The sequence below is a fragment of the Melanotaenia boesemani genome, chromosome 2 (assembly GCF_017639745.1).
Source record: "Melanotaenia boesemani isolate fMelBoe1 chromosome 2, fMelBoe1.pri, whole genome shotgun sequence".
NCBI lineage: Eukaryota > Metazoa > Chordata > Actinopteri > Atheriniformes > Melanotaeniidae > Melanotaenia > Melanotaenia boesemani.
The window spans coordinates 24,200,403-24,215,074 of NC_055683.1; the positions used below are offsets into that span (position 1 = coordinate 24,200,403).

The following is a 14,672-nucleotide window of genomic DNA, read 5'->3' on the forward strand; positions in this document are numbered from 1 at the left end:
CTCCACTCGAGGAATGTAGTAGGACTACGTTGGAGCTAGCTTCTGGGCTTAAACCTCTGAGCATAAACTTCCCAGGTCTTAAATTAGGTAAATATGAGCAACAACAACATGAGTAATCCTTACCATGTCAGCATTTAATGAAAATGCCAAAATCCAAATGCAATGTGCGAAAGGCTACACACTCCCCCATGATTTAATGGTTTGCAGAACCCCCTTTAGCGGTAAATACTTGAAGTATTTGTTTTTGTTTGACATTATCAGTCTTTCACATTGTTGTGGGGGAATAGTCTCTTTTTTCAACCTTCCAAAATAAGCCATACTTGGTCTAAAATTTCTCTTTAGAGATTAAGAAAGTTTTTATTTATAGAGTTTTTGGTGTGTTTATGATCATTGTCCTTTGGCTGTGGTCATACAGATGGCCTCACATCTGACTTTACAATACTTAGGTTTACAGAGGAGTTCATGGTTGACTTTATAACTGTAAGGAGCCCACGGCCAAGGATTTTAAAAGTCCATATTATCAGACTTCCTCCACTGTGTTTGATTGTAAGCATGAGGTATTTGTGCTGATATGCAGCATTTGATTTTCTTCAAACACAGTGGCTATAATATGTTTGGCGAGCCAAACACCTCCACTTTTGCCTGCCTAAAAGACATTGGGTCTCATTCACCAATATCTTCTTCTTTTTTTTTTTCTTAAATGAAAACCCTCTGTCAGATTCATGATTGTGTTCATAGATAGCAAAATGGTTATTATACTTTCTCTTAGATTGGTGAGTGCCAATCTCTGCTAAGTGTCTGCTGGCCCTACTTTGCATAGGCAAACGGCCAAAAATTGCAGATAAAAGGTCACGACTTACAGGTCAAGTACAAACAGATAAAGATAGATGTGAGACAGATCAGTAAAAATAAACAGAATGGCAAAAGAATGAATGAAAACAAAAATTGATAATAAAGATGTTAACTCAAACCCAATTGTTCTCATTTTTAAAGTGATAATGAACACACAGCGAGATTCAGATGATATAAAAGCAGTTTTATGTACAAACAGGTATTAATTTTCTCCTGAACTTAGACAACAGTCTGCAGTGTGGTCCCATAAACACAGTAACAAGCGCATCCCCATGCTGTCATGGCTAAAGCTGGAAAAAGGTACACCATAGGATAAATTTTCATTACATTGCCTACTGTACCTTCTACAGTTTGTAAAGCAAATTACCACCTGCTGTGGCCTCCTTTTAAGATACGGAGTGCCAATGGAGTGAGTAGTGAATCTAATGATATAAAAACCTCTAGATGAGTCAATGAGTCGTTGAATTTGCTAGCATGTACAGTCCAAGTTTGGCAGCTGTTTTTCACTTGTGAATAATCTTCCTCACAGTAGAATGGTTTCTTATTTTATTTTATTCATTTATTTTTATTTATTTAACCTTTATGTTAGCTGGCAAATGTTTGAGATCCAATTATCTCTTTTACGAGCATGGCCTGGCCCTGAGCTGCCATATAAACCCTTCCATGCCCGGAAGTAATTGCTTCTCTCTTCCCCCCTCCAAACACAGTGCTTCTACATTTTGCCTTAGCTTTTGTTAAAAAACGAAACAGTGTAATATGGCATGTTTTGTAAATCTGACACTGTTTTGCCAGTACCTACTCTTAAGGTCTGTTTTTTTTTTAACACAATGTGTGTAAAACCTTAAAATTGAAAGAGGGTGGACTCTCTATTTTCACATAACTATATGTGGAATACTTAAACACATTCTGAAAAGTTGAGGAGGGCAGGTGATCACATAATATGTGAGAATGTCTGTGGTCACCAGAGTTGCAGACAGTGTGTCACTATCAAAAACAGAGCAACGAGAGTGAGATGAGAAGACAGGGAGAAAAGAATGAGGGTGGCCTGGCAGGGAGGAGAAACAGAGAGGGAAAGGAAGGAGAGGGGTGCCAGCACTAGGGCGGCCCGTCAGCTTTAAATGGATATCTGGTCAGAAAAGTGGAAGGAGAGGAGGCTCAAATTAAAGATGTGCCTTCCCTAAAGAGGAAGTCCTCTCATCCCTCAATCCTAAACGGTTGTTTAAATGGGAGGAAGAGACGGAGGCGAGGAGAGAGCAGTGTTTGTACTCGAGAGGGTGAAGGAGCTTCCGCCGCTCAGCCGCCTGGCAGACAGACGGGGAACAGGGATGCCATCGTTTTCCGGACTGCCCCAACCACACAATACCACATTGTGCCTAATGATACATATACAAGGATTTGTGTGTGTGTATATACTGTATATACACATGCAGTTAATACAACAGTGCACAATGAAGCCAGCACACACAGAAGTGGCTTATTACTTATGCAAATATCCTTTTTATGTACGCAGACCATTTAAGAATTGTATGGGCTAATGTGGGTGGAGCAGCACATGGAAAAGACTGACAAACAAACTAGAATATACTCTTGCATACAGATGCCTCTGGTCTCTAGTATAAAAAGAAGCGAGTGTAAGAGCGTGTGCATGCGCTGTGTGTGTGAGCACATGCGAGCCCCCACGCATCTGCGTTTGTGAGCTCATCCAAACGGAATGATAACGAATCCACAGACACATCAAAGGAGCCTGGAAAAAAGAGGGAGCACATAAAAAGAAAGAAAATGCAAAACTGAAATATTCAGCGCCCTCTGAAGAAAAAATAAAACAGGCTTGGTTTTCATCCGCTTCCCCAGAGAAAGAGAGAGGGAGAGAAAAAAAAGACTGAAACAGACACAGAATAAGAGACAGACCACAAACAAGTGAACACAAAAGAGACACAGCAGAAGGGCAAGAAAATATTAAAGACAGAAAGAGTTGAAAACAGAGTACAGAAGACAGAGCTTCATCAAGCTGGATGGCTTTAAAACTGCCTACAAATGTGGCCCGTTCATGAAAAGCAGCTCACGTTAAAGGATGAAACCAAATGGCCACATATGTAAAAAGAATGAGGCGTCCTTATTATCTTTGACCAACAGAAGCATCAGAAGACACTTGCAGTCATCTGGGTGCTTGCAGAGCAGAGCTTTTTGGCTGCCAGCATCTCTTAAACTAAGTCGGCTTTATACTGTTAACGCTTAGTTTGACTTAGTTCTGCTTTGTAACTATTGGCATACATTTAAAGCAACAACTTTATTAACTAATCAGCCAGTTTAGTTAAAGAAAATTACAATAAAACTTAATATTTTTCTTTTGGGGGGGGGGGGGTTAAATCCCTCTATGCTGTTTAAATATTTTCATCCATTTCTTTTAGCCTTCAATGACAGTAAATTACAAATATGTAAGTCAGGTACTCTTTGGCTTTACAACAGAAGAATGAATGAAGGCATCACGTTGAGCTTTCCAATCTTTTCCAATATTTCTGGACATTTTTAGGGACCAAACTAATTCGGCAAGAATAAAATAAGGTTTATAGATTGTTTTTAAATGCTGGTCAAAAACAGCGCTTCAGATGTGGGGGAGCTGCAGAGGGAAAAAGGGCTTCGCTCAAACACTGGTGGACGTGAAAGATGATATTTTAACTCATCTTTCAAAGCTGTTTCTTATGGAGATTATGCTCTGCCATCAACAGTGGAGATTAAACAAGTGATTCATATCACTCGTTAGTATGCCTACATCAAAGCCAGTCAATCACCCAACAGGAGAGCAGAGGCTGAACCTGGTGCAGCACTGACTGACAGTACCAGAATGTGTGTGAATAAACATTGGAATGGGGCACACTATATTTTACTGTCATACATCAAAACAGCTGAATTCAATTGGTTTCAAACAAAACTGAATAAATATTTCAAGTACCCAACCGATAAAGATTTTATTTTGGTTTTGTTATGCAAAAAACCAGCCATCAGTGCTATGGGCAGGGAATTCTGCTTTGAATCTGAGCAGGAAACTGAGCTCGGTAAAAACTAGAGGAGCCAACCACCTACTCCGCATGAGCTGCTAGGGACAGATGAACTGAGAAGTTGGGACAGGCTAGGTGAATAAGACGACAGAATCAAGGCTACTTCGTTCATTTAGATTTTGTGAACATGCCAGATGTGAAACTGGACTGCAGTCTACATTTTCTGGGCAGCTGTGTTACAGAGTCGACCCAAAAGAGTTGGATTTTTCCCCCCACCAAACTGTTTAGAAAATCCAACAGTTTACTTCCAAAACTTTAAGCAGGTAATACGGCACTTATAAATGAGACTTTCTTTTACTGACGTGATTTTTTTTATTTAAATTTTTTTTGTTCTCCTTTGTCCTGCCCCTCCTTGGCATCTGCTGCTGAAATCTCAGCACACAAGAAGTGAATGCAAGGTTTAGCTAACATTAGCATCACATTAGCTGCTAATAACATCAGCAAGCCAAAAACACGTTATTCATTGCTGTTATAGTTCTAATATCTGTTGAAAGTGATGGAACGTTCATATACAGGGTGTCCATACAGTCTCCTTACAGTTTAAACATTTTGTTACAAAGGCATTTGATGAGACAAATTAATCAGATATGTTCCATGTACTCAGCAGTTATATAAAAACCTAAAAAATGGCTATTCCTCAAGAAAAGTCATAACGTGTATCATAGTTTAGTGAAACATATTCGGATTCGCAAACTAAGCGAAACTACAGGATTAAGTATGGAAGACAAGTCACGTCTGTGAATTCATGCATGGAATAAAAAAATATATGGAGACAGGGACAGTGTTGGATAAAGGGAAGAGTAGACGACGAAGAACATATAAGGAAAACAGATATGGATGTGTAGTAAACGAGACAAATAAAACTCCAATATCCCAGATTTGTAATAATTTTTTAGAGATTTGTCTACTCATTTGCTTTTGTCATAAATTTTGTTAAATTGTAAACTTTATGGACATATAGTTTCACAATTTTGTGTAATTTAACTTCCATTTTTAGACATAAACATGTACAGCAGCTTCAATATCACAACTTCCCACTGCATAGTGTCATGGAGACAGACCAGGTGGTGGCATCTGCTGGTGGGCAGGGATGTGGGTGGGGCCAGATTACCATACTGGTAACATTCAGTTTTCTTTCTTTCTTTTATCCCCATTAGTAGCAGCAAGAAGCTGCAGCTATTCTCCCGGGGTATATAATAATCATTAATACAAAGAAACCAAATTGTCATCTAGAAACAAGATGTTAAGACTTATTATGATACAGAAGCAATAAGTATATGTGCTACCTTAATATACAGACATACATGCACACTATCAGTATAAATAGCTCCAATAACAACAATAATAACAACAAAATTAACCATCATCATCATCACAATAAAGATGACATCAGCCTTGAAAATATTTTTGCAGCATGCCAGGCACTTGCATCAGTACACTAACCTACAAAAATAGTGACGTTGACAATAATAATGATAGCAATAACAGAGCTAAACGAATCCTTTTAGAGACTAACAACAAATGATCATAATATACTTCCATGTAATATTATGGTGACATAAAAAATTACTGCTTCAGTATTAATTTGAAATCAGATTTAATGCTAGTAGATGAAATATTGATTGGAAGTGCATTCATTTCATACAGCCCTATAAATAAAACTGTTCTTTTAGTAAAATTAATGTTACAATAGGTAAAGTGAAATTATTAGCCACAGCATATCTGTTGTATAATGTTTATCTTTGCTAAATGCTAAATTCTTATATAATGTAAAAGAGGTCTTTGTTACAATTATGTTCCTAAAAAAATACTAATAATGAATAAAGTAATCTATCTTTTACAAAACACTATTTAAATTCCTATGCATTTGAGTAACATTATAACTACAACCTAGAAAGCATGAAAAGCAGTGGAAATATTTAACATAACACCAACTGGTATCTTTGCTTGTATTTCCCTCAACCAGGGAAATACATCTGTCATTGTCGGGCCGTAGACGGACTTTTCCTAAAGGCATGTTGACAATCAATATAAAACCCATTTTGAGAAAAATAATTTTATGTTTGTTTATACACAATGTTTTCCATAATCTTGCTCAACGTCGGTAAAATACTTATGGGGTGTCAATTTGAACCAGAAAACTGTAATTTCTTGTCCTTCAGCAAAGGAATAAATTTAGTGGTTTCCACCCTTGTGGAGCAGGGGAAACAGACTGACTATGTGACAGCAGGAGAACTTAAGTTGGGAACCATTTTCAGAGGCTTGTTGTCAATATTATCAAAACAGTTGGTTTGATTTTGAGATTGTTAACAATTTTTATGACATCAGTTATCAATGCTTCAGACAACATTGTTAAATTCAGATAATTTGTCTCTTATCTAAAAAGTAGGGATTAAAATAATTAGACACATTGATAGGTTTAATTAGAAATGTACCATCTACTTCAATAAAAGATGGAGTAGAATTACTTTTCCTGCCAAGCAAATGATTTCTTGTTTTCCCTTATTTTCAAATACACGTTAAACATGTTTAATATCACTACAGCTCTTATCATAACACAATTCCTTATTAAGTCTATTTTGTTTAGTTCCTTAATTTTCTATATTCCCAGCCTAGTTGATCACCACTGATAACAGAAGTTATTTTAGCTTAATAGCTCTTTTCCATATAATGTATTATTTCATTATCTAGCCATTATGTTGTTTCTGACAACAAAACCTCCTAAGTGGGGCATGTTTATTTACTAAAGACACAAAAAAAATTAAATGCATGTAAAGCATCAACAAAATCAACAAGCAATCAGCTAACTCTCTTAAAATCTTCTATAAATGTATCTTAATGTAATTCTAGAACCAGACTTAATTAATTAACTTAATTAGTTTTGATTATTTATAATAATGATCAAATTAAGATCACTATGACCAGTAGAAATAGGCTAGGCTATGGCTACAGATGTATTAGTAAATATATGATCAATACATGTGGAGGTCACTGAACCATAACTTCTTAAACTGTAATGTAAACTGTAAGTTTCTTAAACTGCAATTGTAAAATGTAATGTAATGTAAAACATGTACAAGTTAAGTTGTTTTTAACCTAGCATAGACTATATGTGTCAGTGCCTAGTAAAAGCCTATTTTTGTTAGGACAGTTATGTGCAAACCAGTCTATGATTAGATCATTCAGTTTTTCAATGTTGTTGTAAAAAAAATAAAAAAATAAATAAAAAATAAATTTGTAAACAAATATTTAATGTATCAAGAACTGCTGGAGTGGGACTAATATTTCAACTGCAACCTCAGTCTTGAGCTGGCAAAGTGGGATTAAGTGGAATATAATATATTATAATATAATATAATATAATATAATATAATATAATATAATATAATATAATATAATATAATATAATATAATATAATATAAAATATATTAATATAATATAAAAAAGAATATTAATAGACATGCTTTTGTATAATCTGCCAATAGCATAAACATGAAAAATAATCATTATTTTCAATGTTCTGATCAAGAGGATGAACACGAGAAGAACAAGAAAAAAAAGAACAAGAGATTTCACCCATGCTTTGGAACATTGATTGTCTTGGCTTCTCTGTGCATTTAAATGCTATTTGGCTTCATAAATTATGCAGACTACAGCATAATATGCTAAACCAACCAGGCACAAGTCCCGTAAGTAAACATAGTGTATTTACATATCCAAAACATAATACAGTAGATAATTAAGCTGGAAGGTTTTTGATGAAAAGCCCCAAAAGACAGTGTATCCAAATTGAGTTGTTTCAGAGCTTCAGTTAATGGAGTCTGCTTTGGTATAAAATCATTCTGTCGGGGCATATTTGTAAGTAAAAAAGCTCAATGCTGAAATGGCAATTAGGTTTAGTGTGACAAGCACACAGAATAGCAAACTGAAAAGCAATTAAAAACGTTAGATGATGATGTGAAAATGACAAAATATCAATCATAACATACTGCCATGATACACATATATAGTATGCTACAGAATAAACAGAATATAGTTAAATGACTAAACAGAAGGATTAAAAATTTAATCCTCTCCTATCTTACCTTTAAATTTAATATTAAGAAACACAAGAGAAACAATGCCTTGGTTTGCTTTATTTAACATTACTGCAGTCAGTGAATCCTTATCAAAAGTGACAAATTTACCTTTACCTTATTTATATTTATGTTTTATTTATTGTATTTTTTTCTCTGTGGTGGAAAAGGCTGGGGATTATGTGACATCATTACGATGCTGCTGCATGTGTTTCATGACATTTTTCCCACTGGGTGCGTGTGCTTCGTAGCTCTTCGCTAAACATACGCACTAAGTCTATTTTTGATGCACTACTTTTGGGTCCAGAACTTAGCGTCAAACTTAGCAGTTAAGATTGGGGATAGAGAGGAAATCAGCAGTGTAAAAGCGTCCAGTAATTTTTCAAAATAAAAGCCCCCATGCAGATATGCGCTCCCTGGACCATGTAAACATTACGTCATTGATCGGTCAGGGTGTCTATTTTTTCTTTTTCATCGTGGACGACGAGACGCTTTTCCTGAAAGTGGAGAATCACAAGATTCTCCAATTCTCCTGAGATTTCGTGATCTTATGGATCCAGCTAGGTGGACAGCACTAACGGGCGCTCCGCATCTGACACGCTCCCAGTGTGAACTGACCTGCCATGCCTGACGCCATGGAGTTCGGAACGAAACCATGGCGAACATGCACCTGGTGGAAATTGGGGATAAGGCAGAAAGAAATCTAGGAAGCATCCAAGAAGTTTCTAAAGCTCCAGATATAACAGGAAACTTTATTTTCAGAGGAGGGATTACAGCCTACAGTGGCTTTAAGTTGAGGTGACAATGTAGTAAACATAATTATAAGAGGAATTTCAAGTCTGGAAATAAATTAGGATGATTAAGTGGGTGATAAGAGCTCTACACTGCCCTGTAAAAGAATCTTGAACAATTTTCCCTTTGTCAGCTCTGTAGTACTGAACTGGTGCTTAACCTATCTTCATCATCTCTTTTACATGCAGGTGCCACGAGAGAAAATATTGAGCTCTGCTGAAGCTTTTCAATATTCACGATCCATAACTCCACCTGCTCCAGCACCTGAACACAAACTGGTTTTGCAGGCTGCATAGCCCCCTCCTTGGCTTCCTCTGGATCCTCTCTGGCCCAGAGAGATTCTCTCCATCCCTCCTGTCATTGGAAAGGAATGCCAAGAACGATAAGGCCACTTCAAAAGGCACACACACAGACGTGGAATTCTATTCACGTTCACAAACAAAATAACTTACTGGACGCACCTTTACCTTTATGAGGGACACTATCTCATGCATGCACGTGGTTATGCATGCTCAAATGATATGCAGGTGAGTCATGGTAATTACACACCACAGAAAGACACTCAAACTCAATTTGCAAGAATAACTGTTGCCAAACATTACAAAATAAATAGTTTGGCAGTGCAATGGGAGAAAGTGTAAAGTGTTAAAACAAAGCACCCATGAAACTTGATAGAAAAATGGAGGAAACAAAAATAACATTGAGGAAATCTAAGTGGAGGATAACTTGGCTTGTCTGTGTAGTTTTAACAATCAAGCTGAGCAAAATCTACAGTACAGGCAAAGTCTAAGCTGCCTCAAACCTGCACCACTCCTTGGCAGGCACATGGTTGTAATAAAGTCAGGTGAAAGTGATGAAAAAGATGCAGGAAAAGTGCAGAGGACAGAGTGGAAAAAATACTTTGCTTCTCAACAGAAAGAGAAACCTGTGAACTAGAAATAGACTAGGAGTTTGCCTTTTTCGCAACTTCTAACATTCAGGTGGTTCTCTGATGTTTTGAAATCGTGATTTTGAGGTCATTGTTGCAAAACCATACAAAGCTGTTCCCCAGATGAGCTCCTCCTCTCTGTACAGCACCACCCCCATCCCTCAGTGGTGCATCTCTCCATCTCCATGCTAATGCCCTGTAATGATCTGAGACACATTGGGATGAAAGAAAAGGAAAGAAACTTGTTCTCTGTATGGCTTTGTGGTGCTTTCTGTTATTGTTGCTATAGTAACACAGACCTGGCACTCAATTTGAGGCATCAGTGCTTATTAGCATTGAAGGGCAGGGTATTATTCTTTTTAATAATTCTTTACATACACACAAACATAAAAACTATATATATATATATATATATATATATATATAGTTTTTATGTTTTTTTTATGTTTTTAACAGTAGAATACATGGATCACAGAGCACACACACATGCACAAACCACATAGTAGCTGGCAAGCAAAACGCATCTTAAAGGAGATTCTACTTGATTAATTTTATCATTCAACCTCACACACACACATGCACACACACACACACACACACACACACACACACACACACTTACTTTCAACACACCTGCATGCAGTCTTGCTTTGACTTTGAAGTTCTCCTGGATCGCCTTTAAAGGCCTCCAGTGTTGCCAAGGCAGCAGGTAGGTAGAAGACATCAGAGTGCTTAGTGAGAGAAAGTGTGTGTGTGAGTGTGTGTGTGTGTGTGTGCGTGTGTGAGTACTTAATTAGCAAAGAGCCCAACGGGCCAGTTGCCGTTTCTCAGTGTTTAACACTAAACGAGGGGAATGACTGACTCGCTACTGATGCTAACAACGAGGATAATTTATGCACCAACGGATCGGTCTGCTGTGTTTAAGCTTGTTCTCTGTCATTGGGCTGACAATGACAAGCAAACAATAAACCAGCAAAACCATCAATGTCCCTAAATTATATCTATGCTGAATGCTAAACGGCACAAAAAAAAAAAAAAGTCATGTTGATTGACATTGACAGAAACGGAAAAGAACAGTGATGATAACCACGTCCTACAGCTTCATCCAATTTCATGCTCTAAATAAATATCATTTCTTTTGTTACAGAAAGCTAAACACGTGTGTGCAAACACCACTGAAGCCTTTGAAGTGGAGCAGAGAAGAGCACTCAGCTCATTCTTGTCAGTCATCTGATTTATTATTATATTGTCACTAACAGTTAAAACCCTCTCAATGCGGGTGGCGGCACTGTGACTGGGTCTGACAGAGAGTGGGTTGAGCTAGTGTTGAGTTCAACTGAGCTGAGCACGCTCTACCTTTGCCAAGGGAACAGTAATCTGCTTGCAACAAACTAATATGGTTCTGCATGGGATTAATTACCAAATGGAATGTACTGACTGGATGACTGACTGGCTTGTTTGCTGATTGGCTGGAGTCTATTCAACGTAGACTTTTAGCAGTGTGTCCAAAGAGTGCCATTAAACTCCCTCTCCAATATTTCTGTAACAATGCAATAAGCCCTTTTAAGATATCTGGTAGTGTAATTGGCAGAAATGTTGGTGCATTACAGCTGAAAAAACACCATTTTAAATATTAACTTAATTTGTTGCAGCTTCATTTTGTGTAAATGAGATTGTTTTACTGTTCTCATACCTGATATGTTGCATGCTGCACCACCACAATGCATTTTTCAGGGCAATGAAAGTGAATTTAAACAGTAAAGTAACGAGTCACAGAATCAAATCTGGCTCCAGATATTCAATTTTAACCTATTCAGACCTAAAAGCTTTCTTTAAAAACAGTTCTCTGAGGCCTGAAGGTTTTCTGGGAAATTTTAAATCGTTCACTTAAACTTCTGATCTCACTGAAACTAAATATAAATTTAAAAACAGATGTTAAAGAGATGTTAAAGATTTAGCCTTTGTTGTAAAAGGAACGAACATGTCCTCATGTTAATCAATACATTTTTCAAATGAGTGTTTTTCATAAATGTTGCTGTAGCATGTGTGTCGTTCCAGACTTAAAAAGGTTAAGTGATATACAGTCAAAAATTTGGACACATTTTCCTATAAAACCCAATGAAAAGTCTGTCCAAACTTTTGACTGGTGCTGTATGTGTTACTCCAAGCAATTAATCAACAGTGAATATTCAATTCAAGTAGTGGGAGCTTCTTTGAGTTAAACTAAAGGGATCTAAAAATGTGTTAAAAAAAGTGAGTGAGAAGGTTAGCAGGCTTACATGCTAATGTGGTTTATACTTTCACATTTTAAAAGACATGAATATCAGAATACCATACTCCCCTTTAATGTTACACTCAGTTATTTGAACCAGTTGTTGATATGAAATATTAATTTGTGCTGCATTTCTTTCATGTATTCTTAACCATTTTACCCAATGCACTTTTACATAATATTTTAAATCAAACCAATGTCAAAAATCTTAAAAATGTCTCTTTCTATTCATTTACAGTATACTGACCAACTATGTTACAGTTTTTCATTTTTTCTCTAAATGACATTTTCAATAACACAGTGACCGGGGAAGGTGCAGATAATTTGATACAAATAAGTTGATCAGTTTTCTTCAGGACATGACAAACATCTATAACGTGAAGTTCTGATCGGTAACACTTTGCAGGCTCTCAGCTTGAGCTGTTCCACTCTCAGTTATAAAAAAAGATCAAAGAGAGTGTGCAAGGATTGGCTTGTTAAAACCAAACTCCACCTTAAATCAGAATTCATACACACTGCTCTGTTCTTATGATCAAAGACTGAAGTCAGAAGATATAAACAACTCTCTAATAAAGTCTGAAATAAAAAAGTCAAGGCCTAAACGTGTGATAGTAAATACGCATCATGCTTCACTGACATTTAAAAGGCCTTCAGATTTACACACATCATAATGTGACCAAAGGTTTTTTCATTTGAGCAACAAATCCTTTTTTTGTGTTGCTTTACCTTAGTGCATCTTCTAGTTTGGTGATCTTCCTCTTGGCCTCTATTTTCTCCCTCTCTGCCTCACTGTGGGCTGCCAACACCTGAAAGTAGGGAATGTAAAAGTCAGACAGGGTAAAGGGTGCGACTGAGTGTAAAGACAGACATCATCAAACATCACTCAAGAAAACTCTCCTGCCTACGACCTTGTGCATCTTGTCTCATTTCTTCTCTCTATCACTTCATCAAAAGTAGCATCAAAGCCCATCGGAAAGCTCAGAGGGCCTTTCACCGTAGATCGACAGTATGGCAGCCATATGGGCCATTCTTATGCCCACACACTCCATCACAACCTCCTTCATCTGTCTCGTTTAGCACTCCTAAGGAGTGGAATGAGGAATCTTTCCGAAGTGAACAAAAAAGGAAAATGAACAACAGACTTTCATACTGTCACCTTGCAAGAAGAAAGACAGGAGAGAGGGAAAGTAGGATGAATGGCAGCTGATTACAAGAGCAAAATAAGAAACCATAATCAAAACCAAACTACTGAAAGAGGCTTAATTTAAATTCTCCCTGACCCTGAATAAAGAGCACACAGGCCTGCTAAGTTTTTGCAGGTGTATCAGTCAAAGGGGCTAGTGTGTAGTAGTCTGCCACCGATACACACATTGTAGATGTGGCACTTTGAAGATGATCCAGGTGCAGCAAAGTCTTTAAACCTGATCTTTACCTAAGAAGTCTGGCCTAGTCTGGTCTGGTCCAGCTCAGATTAATTAACAATGGCCTCTGTACTTTGTGGCAACTTTATGACTTTAAAGAGGGTCTCTCAAAAGTAAGGTGCTTGGGCAATTAAGTGTAGGCCTGGATACACATAAAAGAGAGTACATACCTCAAACTTTATTTAAATTTGCCTCCTATTCTTAGCCTTTATCACCTTACAACTCTCACACTAAATTATGAAATTCCCATTCGCTTTCCTTTATGTTCTTCCCGTTAATAATAGCTAAAAAGTTATGAGATCGGACATAGAATCTAAAAAAAATAGATAAATAGAAATGAAAAAGAAAACCACAAGAAACATTGATCTCTGCCTGACCGTAATCACTATTCCAGTGTCGTTTCAGTGTAACAACAGAAGCTATGGAGCACAGTGGGTAGGTTTTCCTGATGGAGGAAGTAAACTCTACCTTCTTCTCACAGCTGATCTGCAGTTCATCTTTCTCCTGCTGAAACTTCTTCTCTTGATCCTGGAAGCGAAGCAGATTCAAAATTATACTTTATTATGTAGCACAGACCATTTTGTTGATACTACACTAACAAAAGAAAAGATACATTTGTGTTTAGAACAAACCCTTTAAACTTCAGAGAGTACACTTGTAAACATGAACACACCCCACCACTGCCCAGGTCGTACCCTGACTTGTTGCTGTCTTCGATGTTCACTGTCCTGGAGCTGTTGTTTGATCTGGGCCACACTCCTCTCCAATTCTTCTATCACCTCAGAGGCCTGTGAGGGGAAGAGGAGACACATTAGGTACAAGTTTTATGTCTTAAATCAGTCATCAGTAAATTTAGCAGTTTGTGGGATGAACTGCGGGGAGTGTTGTGGTAATGTGAACCTTGGCAGCCGACAGAGCATGTTCTTGATGTAAGTGGCTCATGTCAGTCTCGTGTTTGGCTTGGAGCTTCAGTGCGGTCTGCTCGTGCAGCTCATGCTGCTGCTCTTTCTCCTTCTGCAGCATCAAAATCCTGCACACAGTTGAAAGCTTGATTTAGACTACACTATCAGAGGTTCCTCATGCACACACTGATCTGCTTCTATTCAACAAAAATGAAACAGTCAGATGACTCATAGCTTTCCCCTGCATTGCATCCACCCAGATAATGTTTTTTTCTTTAGTTTTTATTTTTAAATTACTCAAGATCCCTTGCAGGCATTTTACAATAAAACAGTTTTGTACCCCTGTTATGGAAAGCTGGCTAGTTTAAAACA

The 14,672-nt window shown here is 37.3% G+C and overlaps 1 protein-coding gene across 3 annotated transcripts in view; it reads right to left on the reverse strand.

Annotated features, from left to right (window-relative positions):
* The window catches only part of cep112 (centrosomal protein 112), a 121,647-nt gene that overhangs the window by 72,538 nt on the left and 34,437 nt on the right, over window positions 1-14,672 (reverse strand). For all 3 annotated transcript variants that reach the window (XM_041995865.1, XM_041995874.1, XM_041995855.1), the window contains exons 14-17: window positions 14,299-14,428; window positions 14,094-14,186; window positions 13,867-13,926; window positions 12,704-12,783 (exon numbers count right to left, since the gene is read on the reverse strand). In XM_041995865.1, the coding sequence (XP_041851799.1) occupies window positions 12,704-12,783; window positions 13,867-13,926; window positions 14,094-14,186; window positions 14,299-14,428 (363 nt within the window). The remainder of the gene's footprint in view (window positions 1-12,703; window positions 12,784-13,866; window positions 13,927-14,093; window positions 14,187-14,298; window positions 14,429-14,672) is intronic.